Source organism: Dermacentor andersoni, chromosome 7 (assembly GCF_023375885.2).
Source record: "Dermacentor andersoni chromosome 7, qqDerAnde1_hic_scaffold, whole genome shotgun sequence".
Taxonomy (NCBI): Eukaryota; Metazoa; Arthropoda; class Arachnida; order Ixodida; family Ixodidae; genus Dermacentor; species Dermacentor andersoni.
Window position 1 is genome coordinate 164,096,741 of NC_092820.1, and position 16,878 is coordinate 164,113,618.

At 42.4% G+C, this 16,878-nt stretch overlaps 3 protein-coding genes across 10 annotated transcripts in view; 1 reads left to right on the forward strand and 2 right to left on the reverse strand.

The window, feature by feature from the left end:
* Positions 1–2,104: 2,104 nt before the first annotated feature.
* Positions 2,105–8,135, reverse strand: LOC126533211 (uncharacterized). Of its 3 annotated transcripts, none has more exons than XM_050180488.3 (13): positions 7,796–8,135; positions 7,602–7,687; positions 6,960–7,081; positions 6,754–6,850; positions 5,925–6,041; positions 5,772–5,843; positions 5,587–5,652; positions 5,395–5,518; positions 4,872–4,981; positions 4,373–4,461; positions 3,475–3,573; positions 2,443–2,560; positions 2,105–2,343 (listed from the first exon to the last, which is right to left on the reverse strand). In XM_050180488.3, exons 1-13 carry the CDS (start codon positions 7,851–7,853, stop codon positions 2,149–2,151), a joined length of 1,353 nt encoding a protein of 450 aa, XP_050036445.1. In that variant the 5' UTR covers positions 7,854–8,135; the 3' UTR covers positions 2,105–2,148. The 3 variants fall into 3 exon arrangements, with proteins under 3 accessions (XP_050036445.1, XP_050036444.1, XP_054927817.1); XM_050180487.3 differs by having other exon boundaries at positions 6,960–7,096; XM_055071842.2 differs by lacking the exon at positions 6,960–7,081 and having other exon boundaries at positions 7,796–8,134.
* A 254-nt stretch (positions 8,136–8,389) lies between these two features.
* The window catches only part of LOC126533246 (hydroxyacyl-thioester dehydratase type 2, mitochondrial-like), a 47,111-nt gene continuing 38,622 nt past the window's right edge, over positions 8,390–16,878 (forward strand). For 4 of the 5 annotated variants that reach the window (XM_050180520.3, XM_072289378.1, XM_050180519.3 and 1 more), the window contains exons 1-4: positions 8,390–8,724; positions 9,497–9,579; positions 10,714–10,811; positions 10,914–10,982. In XM_050180520.3, the coding sequence (XP_050036477.1) occupies positions 8,474–8,724; positions 9,497–9,579; positions 10,714–10,811; positions 10,914–10,967 (486 nt within the window). In that variant the 5' untranslated portion in view covers positions 8,390–8,473 and the 3' untranslated portion in view covers positions 10,968–10,982. Of the gene's footprint in view, positions 8,725–9,496; positions 9,580–10,713; positions 10,812–10,913; positions 10,983–15,283; positions 15,372–16,878 lie in introns of those variants that run through there. The other variant, XM_055071841.2, reaches the window with a different exon arrangement.
* LOC126533206 (unc-112-related protein-like) overlaps positions 13,046–16,878 on the reverse strand; it is a 29,058-nt gene continuing 25,225 nt past the window's right edge. For both annotated transcript variants that reach the window (XM_050180477.3, XM_050180476.3), the window contains exons 11-12: positions 16,195–16,344; positions 13,046–15,816 (exon numbers count right to left, since the gene is read on the reverse strand). In XM_050180477.3, the coding sequence (XP_050036434.1) occupies positions 15,523–15,816; positions 16,195–16,344 (444 nt within the window). In that variant the 3' untranslated portion in view covers positions 13,046–15,522. The remainder of the gene's footprint in view (positions 15,817–16,194; positions 16,345–16,878) is intronic.

Consider the following 16,878-nt stretch of genomic DNA (forward strand, 5'->3'; position numbering starts at 1 on the left):
TTTACAGGTCATCTGGCAACCCTTCTCCAACCATCCAGCCTTGTAGTAGAGCTTTCACCATGGATGTGGAAGGCAGACTGTAGATCCTCCCGTACATCGTCCAATGCAAAGAGAAAGGCCACAGCAATCATCATCATAACACCGTTGCTGCTGCTGGTGACATAGCAGTAAAATATGTATAGGCGTGCTCCCAACCAGGTGCTTGGTCATCACAGGACCTCTATGCTTGAAACGGCAAAAAAGCCGAATTTCATCTCATTCTTGTTCAGGAGCCTTGGTCCATGTCTCAACTCAAAGCCGGAACCCACTACAGCTGTCATGTTGCAGCCGTGGCGTAGCGTCTCCATGTATTCTTTTGTGTTGCTGAATAATGTTCGTGATGTATGTAGGTGTCACAGATTTTTGTTGTAGCCAGCCATGCAACGTATTCAGCCATGCAAAGTATAGGATTCATACTGCATATACTCTGTTTCCTTTAATACAGTTAGCATTCTTAGCCTACGTCCCCCTCTTTGATGTGCTGCTTCTGTCTGCCAGCAGGCCCTTAAAATGTCGCTCTTGCTCGCAAAACAACAGCACATGTGCAGTGTCACCCAATAAAGAACAACAGCTGCACGCTGCCCCCACTATGATGCCCATCCAAAGGTGTGCTAGTGCCCCTTACAAGAAACTCAAAATGAATCCCTTCGCTGTGAGACCAATCAGGCTAAAATACTACCAAATGCGAAGAAACCCAGTATCTTTACAGATCACATTGGGGATGTATGACTAGCAGAAATTAAGTACAATGGCCAAGAAAGTGTACTGGCAGTCTTGTACATCTCTCGAAGTGCTTCTAAAGCACCATATCGGGAACTCATTTCCTTAAGTTTAACTTGATCCACTTCAATCTGTCTTACCCTATTATAATAACACCTCTGATAAGAAGATGCTAATGATTATATGAGGGGACTTTAACGTTGGTGTATCTAAACCCGCAAATGCTTGGTTTCCCAAAGATTGAGAGAAGTATTCAGTGTTGAAAGGGCCTTCAAAGACTTCATGCCCAGGGTGAAAACATGAGGGGGGTTATCAACCATGTGTTTGTTAGGGCTTACTGACTTCAAAGCACCATCAAGCCATACTTCACCTTCCACAGAACCCTCATGTGCATTTGGTGACGAACCCTGTGGTGATGCTTGACTCGCACGTCCCCTGATGTCTTCCCCGTATGGCTCTCGCATCTCCTGTAATTTGGCTTCTCCTCACAGCTAAGCGGCGGTCGGTGTGGTTACAACATATTCCGAGAGATGGTGCGAGTATTACGCTGCTAACACCGCCTAACATCGGGGTTAGTCGGCCACGACAGGAATAGGCTTTTCCCTTTGGCTCGGGGGTCAGTGGGTGGCATGAACGTTCCGAGCATGCGCCGATCCAAGCTTCTGCGAGACTGTCTGGCAAGGCCTAGGAGCAGGACACCAGAATAAACAAACACGATTGCACGTGCACAAACAAACAAATGCGCGCACCACCATTCGCATGACCGTACACGCAAACGACCAGGTGTTGGTGTCCAGCATGGGGCGAACATATTCGCTCGATATCCAGTCGCGGCGAGTCGAACTTCGTAGATTTCTCGCGGCACCCGTCAGCATGTTCTGTAGGTAGTGATTTGGCTAGCGAGCATTAGAGTATAAAAGGTGCAATAAATGCCCTTGTGATTTGCACTACTGTGTTGTCATTCCTTTGTCCCAAGAGCACGGGTGAGACCCCACAACTCGAAGTTATGTAAATCTGAGAATGACCTCGGCAGATTGTAAATAAATGTGTCTTCGGCAATACAGTGTGTTGCTACATTGCTTTAATACTAATCACATTAACATACACAGTCACTGTTTTCACCGGAATTGGTTCGTCCTACATGCTACAACCTACAAACCTGGTTGATTTCTTTGTAGAGCCATGACATCCTGCTTTGTATCTACCATTCAAGTGGAGTTGTGCACTGTACATTTCTCAAGTAAATCATTGGGAAAGGAATAAACTGCAAAGTTGGAAATCTGACTGTTGATTTCTTGAGAGCTAATGGCATGGTGCTTTTGATCAATTGCAAATATCCATCACGTGACAATAAAACAGTTTAATGAATTTGCTAAGTGTTTATTCTAGTCACGTCAAGCGCTGAACCCAGCAGTCAGATGTCGTAACATACCGTATCCAGCGTTGAACGTTGCTGCCAGAGTGTTGGTCAGCCTTGAGAAAACGGATCTTGAGCCCAGATGTCGACTGGTTTGAAAGTTCAAATTTCATGGAGATGGGTCCAAGCTCGAGCTTCCCGAAACCACCTTCATTAGCGTTGGCAAGCTGCAAAGAATTGTGCATGAGAAGACATGCATCAGCGGGCCTTTTGCCAAGAGTCTAGCCGAAAAGAATGTTGCACGCACTTTGTGTTCAAACACTTACTCTGAATTTGGCCACCGCTTCCGACTTGGCTTTCAGACATCTTATCCTCCACATAATTTTCTTGCTTTCGTATTGAAATTCTGCACTCTGTTCCAATTCATTGAAACGCTTCATGACCCTGTTTTGATTTGAGATAACAAGGCAGGCCTCATTTAACATGGAGACTCTCGGATAACTGCAGGTGTTGTAACTGCGGATCCTCACACTCAATGGCTCATGCCTTCAGAATGCATAAAGGTACAATTGACTCGCATTAATATGAGCCCCTAGAGACTGCAGATCTTTATCTAAATTGCCTTAAGTTGTATAAAATCTGGTCCCACAGTGAATTATGGGTCATTACACTGATACACACATAGAATTCAGGGCTCCATGGTAGAGAATATGGATATAGTACCTACACATCCTGAATATCTGTACAAACACAACTGGCTAAGTGACACTATACCGTAATGGCAATCAAAAACATGCAGAGAAACCCAATAAATGATAGCAAGTATGTTGTGAATATCGGTGCCTTAATAAATTGGCTCTTATCAACTGTTCTAGGTAATACTATGGCACTTGAAGGTAAAAGGCTCAACTTAAAGACTTGTTCCACTGAAGCAGCTTCGAAAGTACTCGAGGGCCAATCAATACTTTGGGGATTAGCTTGAATTATAGCAAGCCTACTGAACTGTAAGAAATCAGGATACAACACTTTCTTTTTAGATAAGTTACATGCAACCACACCCACTTATGTCGGGCAGTGTGGTATAATTAAATCCTCACAAAGAACCTGTGCAAGGCACTTTGATAAGACAAATAAATTTTCCAAGATAACATTCTTTCATTTTTTCCTGTGGAATGTACCAATAAGGTCCTATTGTGTAACTAGAGCAGGACTTCTATTGCTTCCTTTGTATGTACTTTCTCGTATAGTAGCATCTACATTTACAATGAAACAGTGCTTCAAACAGTGAAACCTCTCAAGCATGTAAATGCAGGCTGTGTCAAAACCGCCAGCAGGGTGATTGACAGCAGTAGACTTACCCGCTTGTGTTGCAAGGCAGGGGAATTTCCAGAGTAGTCCCAACAGCTTCTGATCCTGCATTGCCTTCACAGCGTAGCTTCACTGTGAGGACCAGGTCCCTTCACAGTGGTAGTAAGAATCACCGTTACCTCTTACAATTTATACACAACTGCAAGCAGATTTTACTCTCCTTGACAGGACTTGCATGAATGTTGCCATGTCTTATGTCACACTGATGCATTTCAAGCATAAAGTAGTTCTCTTTTTCATTTTCTTTTTGCAAATTATTTAAAATTGCAAAATTTCAGGAACCTGAAGTATCAAGTTTACATTTCTGTAAGTCAGCAACAAAAAAAAAAATGAAATTGCAATTATGTAAATTGCATCTATTGAGACATGTAAAGCGAAAAAAATTGATGTATCACTCATCGCTCTCCAGTGAACCACTAATTTGTGAGCAGGACTTTTGCAGAACTCTCGTAAACATTGTGCCATTTCACGTAAATTTTAAACTTTTGTGTCATGCCTGTCCACTTAAGGCACTCTAAAAGATGCAATTAACAGAACTGTGATACCTCTTTTCCGTGCAGAGTTACAGATTTGTATACTTATGTTTAGTTTGTTTTTTAGCTTATTTGTTTTTCAAAATCTTTTGTAAAAAAATTCTAGGCTCTAAATCAAAATGCTGCTTCCAACAGTCATCAGAATTTAGATTTCACTCTGAAATGCAACAAATATCATTCATATCAGTCACCTGATGAGAGCACTTAGACGTTTCACATGCATTTGAATAGAGAAATTGGAGTCGACCCCGAACTAAAGCTTCCTCTTATGTGGAGTTAACTGCTCAAGTACCGCAATAAGCTGAACAGCAAACGCACCAAAAAACAGGTTTGCAAATGAGAGACAAAGAATGACCTTGAGCTTGGCACTTCCTCCACTGCTGCAACAATTGAGAATGGGTATCCATTGTTCGGCCTAGTGGTGCAGTACCTCAGAACTGGAATCTGCAGTGCCGTGAGCGGGGGAGGGATGAAAAATATAAAAGAAAGGAGAGTCAACAAATGTACATGCAGTGGAATTCATAAAATAAGAGTGTTCTGAGAAAAATTATTAATGTGAAAAAAAAAAGCTGCCTGCAGAATAAGTCTGAGCTGACTGGGAAACTAACAACTTGTCTCTAGCCTAGTACGTGGTTCATGTTATGCCAATGTTATTGTATGGTCATAAATATTCAGTCATGAACTATTAATGCAAAATTGGAAAGTTCGGACTTCCCAAGATGATATTGTTCTCGTCTATAGAGAATTAACACAATAGCACCAGAAAAATAGAATTCATGAGTTGAAATTTAATGCTTAGTATTTTTTGCAGCACAATGGCATGTAAGTCAGAAGTTAATGTACTAGTTCCTCACCTCTCCTTGAGGGGCTAGAACAGTCAGTGTCCGGTCCACAGAAAACTTGTCACTTTTGACCGTGTCATGAAGGATGTAGTTGGAAAGGACGACGTCTGTGCTGTAGGATTCTGGAAAAACAAATCCAATAGAGATGTCATGCCATGTGTGGTTCAATGTAACTTGCACACTTTTCAGTACGCAAGCAGCCCCTGACTAATACAACGTCAATGGTGCACTGACTTTACCCGTTTTCGAGGTGCTTATACATAAGTGGCTAAATGTGTGACAATGTGTTAGCACAATTTCATCAATAACAGTCAGCTTGAACATAAGACTACAAATTATGACATATGTCTGTAATTTGGGTTGCAGTCAAACTTACCCTTTAAGCAGTATTTAACTAGCTCTGACAAAAACCATTGTTTGTAGTTAATGTATCTGTCATATGCACCTTGATCCATTTTTGTGTGAACACACACTTTCATGCGCTCCATATTTTCCTCAAAGCAAATTGGATGAAAACTTTTAGAACATAGTATACCTGATTCAGATGGCGCTGATGCAAGAACCAAATCTTCGTTGAATCCAAGTATGATGCTTGCTTTAGACTCGAGGCAGCTTTTTAAGTTCACGCTGCCACACAGAAGAAAGTTTGTGACACTTCCCTGGTTTTGAGGCAATGGGAAACCAAATGTGAGTGGTTTTGCGTGGACGTGACCTAAGTTGCAGTTACCTCTGTGGAGATGGAGGCATAGACCTTCTCAACAACATCAAGAAATATTTCAGCCTTGTGCTGGTTCTGCAAGCAAGTGAACCATTCAGTTCAGCCATAATAAAGAAATTGCAAGTTTTACCAGAGTGGCACTTGTACCAGTTACTTTGTGTCATGTATCACACAACTCTGCCCAGTGTCTTTACCTGGCTTTGCTCCAACCTCGATCCAAACACTGGCCTCAGAGCTGAGGTATTTGGCACAGCTGACTTTGTGTCCTGCAAACACAGAAGAAGAATCGTTTCGAAAATAAAACACTGATCGAAAAGCAATGTTTCTGTTTGTGGCTGTGTGCTTACCAGCGCCAGGAGAGTGGACGTCAATACTGTCTTCTTTAAAATGGGCGTACCAGCTGGTTCACTATAGATGCAGGGCCGCAGAGAGGATAAATCTGTCGTGTAAATGTGGCCACGGTTCTGAAAACAAGGGATAGAGGCAACAGTATTACAGGGTGTTATTTTTTTTACAGCTGTGAGGAGCATTAACCAATGTTACAAAACAAACATACATAGGCATGGCTAATTCGAAGCGTGCACTACTAGGACAAAAGTTGTTTCTTCTCGTACCTTTGCTTTTATCCTAGTAGTTTGCACTCCGAATTAGCCATGCTTCTATACCAACTCGTCCATCTTTCGCTTCTGATATATAGGCATGCTCCACCTTCAGAATGATGCTGTACAACAAGGTCAACTAGCAAATTGTTTAACAAAGACGACACATGCCTGCATCTGGCGTTAGCTTAGCTCATGACCTCTACTATGCTATTCAATAATTTACAAGATCAGTCTGTTAGAAGTGGCAAGGAAAAAACACAGCAGCAACTGTTATTCATGCAAGTATGGTGAATCACTGAATTGAATTGCGTCAATAGTACTGCTGGTATCAAAAATGCATGCATCACATTTCAGAAAAATAAGGAATTCTCATAAATAAAGCCGCTTACACAAATCACGCGCTTAGCACTTACTCCAAGAACTGCCAACAACTGCATAACACACTACAAATTTTGGAAATGGAAGCAATTTCTCCACAGCATACACCAACAAGCTTTGGCCAATGCAATTCCATTTACCAATGTTTCTCAACAGGTACGAAAAAATGCGGGATAACTTTTCAAGCACTCCTTACAACTATCTCGGAAAGTATCTCCTCGATGAGCAACGCATTTTTACGGAGGCTTTCTTCAGTTGTGGTTCCACAAAAATTCTTGATTAACATGTACAATCTGAAATGAGGAAAACAAACAAGATTGCCATGTCAAACACATGTACATGCACAAGTATGGGAGCAGGATTTTTCTATGCAAGCTGCTTAATTTGAGTGTGAGAACTTACTCATTTAAAAATTCAGTGGCTGTAACATCTGCAGCCAATGTGTCTCCAGTGGACCTCTTTGAACAGAGGACGTAGTAGATGTTCTCACGACAAATGTGGTAAATGGAAACATCTTCAAGCTTCTGGAAAGACAGGCACTGAAGAGGCTGTTTTGTCAATGAACATAAAAACGTTTTATTTATTTTACAACTTTCTTTTTTCTAGAATATTATGCCTCACTTTCTAACACAAGCGCTAGTATGGCACCTGCCCAAAGAGTTCGTGTTTCAAGCTCAATGACTTCTCTGAAGACCACACATCACCTTTCAAAATTTCCCAGGCCAAGTATGCGCGCATGACCACAACTGCTGCTAGCCTGAGGTACGAATTGCGCGGCACTCAGAAACTCAGTTAAGCACAAAGGCTGTCCTCACTCCTGAGGCCTTTGTACGGACGTGCTATAGACTCTTGACATAATTTAGTTCTTTATTCTATGAAATAAGTTCCACATGGCACCAGCGATGAGTTACAGGCGTTGCTAGTCATTAGACACTAGTCATTGTCGATGTTTTAGCAGCGTTTGAAGACGCCCATACTATAAGCAGCATAAAATTTAACAATAAGCTTCTCGGGCATTAAAGCGGCTGTTATTTGAGCGTGCACCTGTTCAGGTCCAACGGATTGCACATTGGTGCTCAATACGCAGTCGACGCACTCCTGGAAGCTTCTTGCCCCGACGTCATGTCTGTCTGTAGGGAGCAAGTCAAGGCGTTTGTGAACGCTCAATATGTTTGTGCTTCTGCGATTACCAGTTTATGTTTATACGAGCGCAGGATCTGCAACGCAGAAAAGGATACATTGACGGTGAACAAGAACTTGTCGTTTCGGGTTTGCAACTCCCAGGTGAACAATCATGACGACCTCACGCCCTCTCCATTGCCGCACCTTCGCGTTACCTTAGTACTTTAGTAGATCGCGGCCGAGACAGAGCTATCAAAATACATGGTGTGAAGTTCTACAGCCGCGGCATGTTAGTAAACAAAGGAAGCGGTACGACGCGCGGTGTCTTGCTTGCTACCCTAGAGTTTCACGCAATGTTCGCACGAACTTCTGTGTGAATATTTTTATGCCAGCTCAATGTGTCTATGATCACGACGGCAAAATAAACCATAAATCTTGCCAAAAACTGAATTGGATTGGATCGGACCGGCCGGGAAACGGCTGTTTTCATGACGTTTCATAACGCCAACTAGCAAACGGGGTGGCTGCAAGCGCCACCCCGCTTTCATATGATTGATACAATAAATGGAACATTCTTCTTCATAATGTATTATTGGTAAAAATATCATCACTCAATGTAACGCTCGCAGACAGATGCAATGTTTTGACTGTGTTTCTAGCATTTCAGCACAACTAAGCAATAATCTGTCCAGTGACGCTTCTAGCTGTGGCCTGTGTGCTCATCTCTCTAGTGGCTACACCGCTCAGCTGATTGGAAGCAGCCGAAATTAGCCGAAAGTTTTTTCATAGTTGTGATGGGGCGAATAATTTTTGAGCGCGTTGCCGGGCTCGTTGCGAAGCGCAAGTTATTCGTCGTTCCCACATTTAACATAAGTCGGTGCCTTTCAGTGGGCGACACGGCAAGTATGGAGCGCACTTTCACGCGGGCGGACGTCGAGGAATTCGCTACTCTCACGGGAGACTGCAACCCCATCCACCTGGACGTAGCTTACGCGCAGAGCAAAAATTTGCCGGCATGCGTCGTTCACGGGGCACTCATTAACGGGTAAGTAACGTTTCAAAAAGAAAATGGAGGAAACAACGCTAATGATGGTCGCGCAATTTATTTTAGGTCCACAGAAATTTTAACAAAGTTTACAAGAATATTGCAGTTCTTTACAGACTGGACTGCTATAATGTAGCAATTCCTTTCGCGCGATTGGCCAATCGTGGTGATAAGACCCTCGCAATACATGCCTCTGACAAACAGAAATATACAAAACAAAGGACGGCGCGCTAAACAGCTAGCGTGCTTTAAAACCTTGATACCCTTCACGGTAGTCCAATGGCAGTCGCGTCGTGCTACTGAGCTTGAGGTCGCGGGTTCGGGCCCAGCCGCGGCGGCCGCATTCCGATGGGGGCGCAACGCAGCGATTCCATGCGAAGACGCTACGGCACCATGCATTGGTTACACCGTGATGTGCACGCTAGACAAAAGCCAATAGTTGAAACCTAGCTAGTGCTACCAAAAAACATGCGTTTACTTGATCATGCAAATAAAGCCAGTGCAGTGAAGCTTAATTGTCATATCACGGTGCATCAATGTATGCACATGTCTTGGTCGCACTGGCATTGTCTTTGAGAAAAGTCATCATTTTTGTTTCCCGATGGATTGACATGAAGTAGCGCAGTGAAGTAGCGCAGACCGCTTTGTAGGTCACATAGGCATATGAAACTGATCCCTTTGAGAAGCTGACCTAAACTCTTTTAAATTAACTCTCCCGAGCTAAGAAGACAAACTGCTGCTAATAGTAATGCATGACTTCATTTTTTCACAGTTTGGTGTCAGCCGTTATTGGGACTAAGCTTCCAGGCCCTGGCTGTGTTGTTGTCCATCAAGTGCTCGAATTTCCCAAGCCACGTGAGTAAAGCACCGAAACACACATTAAAAATTGCTGGTAGCAAACATTTTCATGGCAGCGCAATGTCTATTTGCAACACTTTTACTAAGCTCACTGTTCCTAACTGAATGCAACTTCAGCATAGAGCGTAGCCCACTCGATACTGCATTTGTTTCCAAAGCACTGAGACATTTTCTTGCCAAATTCATAATTTCTTCTGTTGCGAACTGAGTGCAAGGTAAAAAAAATATAAATGTTCAGTCCACTTACCAGAATTTAATTATCCAGAGTAGATGACTGCTTTTGTCTCGTAATTGTTGGACATTTTGAGCTTTGCCTAATGTTTACCTGAAAAGAGATAATGTGGCACAATGTAAAATAACATGCGGAAGGAAAAACAGATGACAGAAAGAGCACTTTCTTTCTCCTTCGTTGTCTCCTTTCTTTCACGTATGCTATTTTACATTGTGCGACATTACCTTTATTAGCTATGTACCAGCTCGCCCAACATAGTACCCCGCTAAAGCATCTTTACCAGAACTTTAGCTTTCCTTGTGCACTCACAAGGAATGTGAATGCCAGATTTGTTACATGATATGTTCCGTATGTGTTTTTTTCTTTTTCCTCTTCCCACTTTTCTTTTCTTTTGTCTTTTTCATGAACCAAAGCATGCGTGTACTCTTTCATTGCACCTTTGTGCTACCATAGACTGTCAGCTGGTAGTTGTATTGAAAACGCCAAGAAATTTACAATAATTTTTTCTGTTCTTGGAGACGGCACGAGCTTATCTTCCTCATTGTCTTCAGTGCAGTCACTCTGAGGCAGCCTTCATATGTTGTTGTTTCGTATCAATATTTTTCAAATGATAACCAAAATTGGCAATGAGCTGCAAGGGCACTGAACTTGTCCATTTTTGATCATCTGCAGTTACAGGTGCCATACAACATACACAATTAATCTTCTACATGTCTGCACTGTGTTTTATATGTGCTGGTGAGTTATTTCTGTCTGACTTAAAGTTTCTTTTTTTTTTTCACTCTTGCTTGGTCCAAACAGCACAAATTAATTGCCTCCCTTCCTTGAAATAAACACAGTTCACCTCTTGCAACCTAGTGCTTGAAGCCAGAAAGATGAAATTAGCATTATTGTTCCAGTTCTTGTAGGAGAGCCAGTCTGCGCACATGTAGAGGTGACATCCATCCGAAAGTCCATTGTCCAGTGCACTTATCAGTGCAAGGCGGGACCTGAAAAAGTGAGTTCTACAAAGGCATTCATTGAAAGCAATTATGCTGCCTGCATGTTCAGTTTGCATGGGGGTAAAACATGCTTGCCTGCCTTCTTTACTTTTTCACAGGTGGTCATGTCTGGTGAAGTGAAGCTCTTCATCCGGCCTGAAAGTGCAACTTAGTAAGCAAGCAAATGGGTGAGCCATGGTGAAGTCCATTTCTCTTTGATTTGTGTGCAAGGGTTAAAGTATTGTCAAGATCAAAAGTTTGCATAGCACTGCAGGAGTGGCTATAGTACTGCATTGCTGTGCTGTGTCGTAGTTGCAGCATGCTTCCTATGGTGAGTGTTTATCATATGTGCGGTTAGTGTGAATATTGTAGTGGTAACATGTTGGGTGTGTCGCGATTGAGAATTCCTGCAAATGACAAAAGTGAACTCTGAGGCTGACAGAGTTCAGTTACCACTCCAGTGTTATATGGGCTTTATGTTACTAACAATGCAGCTAAGCAAACACATTTCGGGGTAAAAAAAACAAAACATAAGAGATGAACACAACATAGATTGCATTCTGTAAGCCTAAATGCAAGTTTTGTGTTTACTATTGCTTTCCTCAACGAGGCTGCCAAATTTTGAAAGTGTCGATCCACATGCTGCTTTTTAAAAAGATCGGTGTACATTTCAGTTTGCTCCATGAAAGTGCTGAGAAATGGTTAACTCTGGTGAAAAAAAGTCATGTGCACGAGAGGGCAGGAAGACCAATTTTGTGGCAAGAACATGCTTCCATGTGTGATTTAGAATAGTATTTGGAGCCAGTTGTGCAGATGGTGTGTCCTTGTGTTCATTTGCCAGCAGCACTTGTTTGTCACTGTTCCATTACGAGTGTGCACACTTGGAAGCACATTACTAGAGAAATATCAGCATCGCGTACAGGAATGTATGTATAAACGTTAAAGAGGTATGCATATGGGGAGAGGGGCAGCATCAGCAGGTAAAAAGCAAATTATTGCTCACTGAAATGGAGACATTCTTTCTTTCCCTTCATCTGAGCATACTCATATGCTTTGTCTTATGCGTACCATTTGGTATCTAATCAAAATATTTGTTTCTAAAAATTAGTTGCTGTTTTCAATGCACATGAACGAGGTCTTGTCAGGTGACATATCGCCTTTAGCCTCAATTCCCTGGCAGAATTATCGTACCGACAATGCTGTGAGCTTCATGTGATGTCTCTGAAATAAATATACAACAGCATTGTAGCTGTGAGAAGAGGGTCATCATCAGCTATGCTTTGTGTTCTCAAGAGCCATTTGTTGGCGCACTCTGCTGCCATTCAACCTTGCCACAGGCAAAGCAACAACGCATACAATGTCTCTGTGGCATGTCACGACAAGGTAAACTACTGCTGGAGGGACTACTTGAATGTTCACTGCACACTTTGAGCTGCTTAGAATCAGAGATTCACAGCCAACAGGGCTGGAAAAAAAAAATGGATGATAATGGCCCGATAATTATATTCCATTACACCAGTCGTTTGCAGCACTGCCAAAGGTAGAAGGCATGCACAGGCAATATCCTTGTGCAGCAGAATAGAGTTCTGAGCATAACTGTCTGATTAATGGTGGGATTATAGAGCTTTGCTTTTGCTTGGTGCGTGATGCACAACATGTTAGAACCTTTGCGCATGTACGTCGTATCCCGCGAATTCAGCAGCTGCGGAGCAAACGACGCAGCGTTGACGAACAAATCTTGAGGGGCCTTCGGCCTCCCTATTGGCTAAGGAGTCTTGCAGCTTGCATCGCGCTACAAATGAGTTGCGAGATGGAGTATGGTATCTCTTCTGTGAGGTCTCTAGAACATTTTAATATTTGAGAGTTTGATCATTGCATCAATCATTATTTTTATACTGTAAAAGAATGGCACACTTACAGATTTGTTCCAAATACAAAGATGCTTGAGTATATGGCACATTTTATTATTTACATATCCAACTCCCCCTTATGGAGAAAGAAGTATGGCAAGGACTTGTTTTTCTGCATCTGAAAAGCATGAATGGTGTTTCATTACAAATACTGAGGGGCAATGTTAGGAGCATAAAATTGTCCAAGGACTGATCATTTTCGGTTTCCACTAATTTCTTAGATTATTACTTTTTTTTTTCTTTATTAGCAACTGGGCACCATTGCAGCCACATGCATCACAACCTTTGGGAGGCATGTTATAAAGTGGCCGCAGACACCACAAGGCCTGCGAGAGTAAAAGTAATGTGGGGAAAAAACTTTATTCTCTTAAATAGGAAGATGACAGTCAGTTCATTTGGGTTACACTGTAACATATGTAAAACACTCACAAGGCACTTCACAAAAATGTCACGACTGAAACGACACTCTTTAAACAATTCTGTCTTATTGGAAACTGTGCCATTTCAGGTAACAACCATGGCAGTTCTGTTGAGTCAACAAGTTCCAAGCATCATTGGGCTCAAACATCATTCAACGAAGCCTTTCGTGTAACAAACGTCATTGTCAAAAAGGAAAATTGATCGCAAAATGATCAGCAGTCGTCCCTTTGCTAGCAAACCCACTCTTACCTCGCAGCTAAAAAGCATCAGATACACAAATGCTAACCAACTATTAATATAATTGCACTGTGTCCATAGCCGTGCAGGCTACAGTAGCAAGAATATCGACAAACACATTTTTACAAAGCTTGCATAAATGCGCAAAAAAGCACTTGATGGCATGGGCACAGTCTGTTCGTTGCAGATGTGCGAAAAAATGCGCACAATCCATTGGCGGCACATCATAACGCTGAAAAGGGTGAAGAAATCATCATATATACATCTGTAAACATAGGTAACCATCCTTTACTGAGCCTATTCTAAAATCATAGCAGTACAGAACTAAAAAAAGAAGGATTAATTGTATATTCAAATAAATGCAGTTGTCTATAGGGAGCTTCTAGAAGTTTGTCATTTTCATTCTATATTATTACAGGTGACTAATTACAAGACAGCATTTTCATGTGTGTGTATATATATAAAGGGTATGTATGTAAATATGACAAAGCTTTAACAACTAGTTAAGAGAATTTGATTTCGTCTGACCATGTATGGAGGCAGATATATATATATATATATATATATATATCTTTTGCATTGTAAAACACAGTGCCACTTGCTGGCGATAATGCTGAGACTTTTCTAAAAGGACATTTCTTGCAGTAATTACATGTCATCAAAACAAAAATACAGATGCTTCAAGCCCTGAGAATTACTACGAGGAGCAAAAGTTGAACATTACTCCAATTGTGTTTTTTCGATTGCAGGATTTTCTAGTAGCTCAATGCTTTCCTTTCAGCAGCAGTCAGTTTTTTTGATAGAGATCTGCCCTAGCCAAGCTTCTCTCCTATCAGCAACAACACTACAGAAAGTGGAAGGCTTGGCTCCATCGCTAGGGCCAGCTAAGTCTTCGGGTGACTTGCGTGTTCAGTTTTTGACAAGACGGTTGCCTGAAATGCACGATTGGTAACGGTTCTCTCGATACTATTGTACAATATGAGGCTGTTCAGCCAAAATTTGGCACACTCGTCGATGCGAAATTCACTGCAATTGCATTACACATTGACATCACAACCGATCAGTGGTGACAAACTTGCCACAAGTATAAGTGCCTTCCAAGTGTGGGTCGTTCTCTCTAGAGTAATTGCGAATGTGCAGACGGTTAGGTTCTGTGTTCACTACATGCTAGTGTGACGACAGTGGTGTTTTCATAATTCAGAGGTGTCGAAGGTGGGGGGGGGGGAGGGGGGCTGTCATAAAACATGTTCTATGAAATGGAAGAAGAAAAGTGTCGGGGCATGGTGATGTGATAAAAGCTCCAGCTGCGTTGGCAGCCATCGTCTTAAAATCTTTGTAGTAGTTGGATGAAGAATTCATTTCCACAGCTTACGACATGCTGTCAGAGGCAACACACCCACTCGATGTTACCTTTCACCAAAAAATACCGTGCATTGTTCTAAGCTCCTGCGGAAATAAAAAAGCATGAAAGAAACTGTGCCTGACAGTGCATTATATGGTAGAAAGTTGGCCTGTTCTGCTACTGAAAGCAAACCCCACCTATAGTACAATGTATTCTTGCTGTAAGACTGGCATATTGTCCTCTTTTAAAATATTATTCGTAGTTGCTCACAAGGTGTCCTAGGACAAGGCAATTTTCAAGCTTGAACATCTAGCCACTTGATAGAGCAGCACTTCTAATTAAAAATTAAACATTGTAATAACTTCTTCAATAAAAAGTATGACTGAGTAAAACGACGAGTCAGCTCTTTCCAACAGCACGCCAACAATTTGCTGCTAGGGCACAGTTTCTAAGAGACTACTGAAAATTCACAGCTGGCACTTCACCAGGCTTATCTTCCATGAGCAGATGAAAAAAAAGTCCGTCCGACTTGAACCAGCTCTTCACCAATCACTCATTGTCTCAACGACAACATGTGCAGGAAAACTGCCGAGTCCAACAATGCCACTGGACTCGGCAGACTGTGACAACAACAGCCAGCTAAGATGACGCAAGTCTCTGATGCAAACAGCGAGTTATCGGCATCTTCTCGCACTGTGTCGGATCCACAATGATGGCGACCTCCCGTGGAAGATGCCAGTCTTGCATGTGCTGTCGCAAGTTGATGATGAATGCACATTCCGAGGTTGTGGCAGCCTTGCACGCCGCGACTGTGGTCACTCAGACCCAACCTCCTGTGAGCTTGTGGAAGAGCTCCTCATTCAGCGTCTGGTTCTGGTCTTTGGAGCGCATGCTGAGGAAGATGTAACCGCCGATGAACTCGTGCACAGTCTTGCAGTCGGCACTGAGGCATGAGAAGGCGACACGCTGGTCCTCCTCGAACTGGACGTTCATCTGCTTCACCTCCCAATTGACATTCCAAGCCATCATGGTGTTGAAGCGCCAGGTTTTGATGTGATCGCCCGTTGACAAGTCCATGCGCATCAGCCGGTTGAAGGCTACTCCCAGGAGTTCCTGCAAGACATTGTGGTGGAAGCAACATGTTGAGTCCACTTAAAGAAGGTTCATTAATAAACATTGTTGGGCAAACTGGTGCTTATTGTATGATGTGAAAAGCTTCAGAGCGAGAGATAAACATAAAAAGGGTGATGCCAAGAGCATGCACATTGATATTTACAGAAAACTGAAACTGTTGAGCGAATAGGGTGTCAGCCTTGTGGGAAGAATGCAAGAATGTTCACTGCCAAGATTTATGTGCATGTTAAAAACTTTGGAACGTTTGGAACTGCTGTGAAAGCTCTCGATTATAGCATTTCTCACAGTACAGCTTTTTCTTGGGGGGGGGGGGGGGGGGGGGAGCAAAACCAAATCATGTGAGCAATGAAAACGCACCTCTTTCTTGCTGCCACTGAAGCGTACAACAAAGAGTGAGATGCCAAACTCTGGCAACGCCTGCCAGGCCTTGATGAAGTTCATCTTGGCATCTACGAGGCTGAGGTCCTTGACGTTCCCATGCGCTTCGACAATCCTTTGAACAATGGCCTGCATGTAATAACAGCATTCTGCTATGACACCGCGCATGATCAGAAGCATGTGGGACAACACTAAGATCCGAACTGCTGTGCCAACCTGTATTCTGCAGCCAGAGTCACAACTCCAACAAAGGAATGTCAATTTCTTATCAAACTGTTGCATAATGCTACAAGGGATGCCAGCTCAGTCTCTTGAAAAGCAAGACGCTTAGTTGTAAAATTCAACACTGAGCTTCCACTAGAGAAGAACAATTGGCCCCTCAACTGGGCTAAAGCACAAGGTCAAATTACAGTCGAACCTCAATAATAATGAACACAGAACAAAGTAAATCTAAATTGTTGGTCACCAATGTCAGCATGTAAAAATATATATGCGTATAATAAATAAAATATATCTGGGCTGTATGTGACTTCATCATAATGAAGCTCAACTGTACTTGACTCCCCCAAGTAGCAAAGCTCGAAACATCTTGCAGATTCCTGCAGAAAGTACCATTCTGTAAATGAGAGGGTAAACCAAGTTTCTTTTCAAGTTAAGGCACTG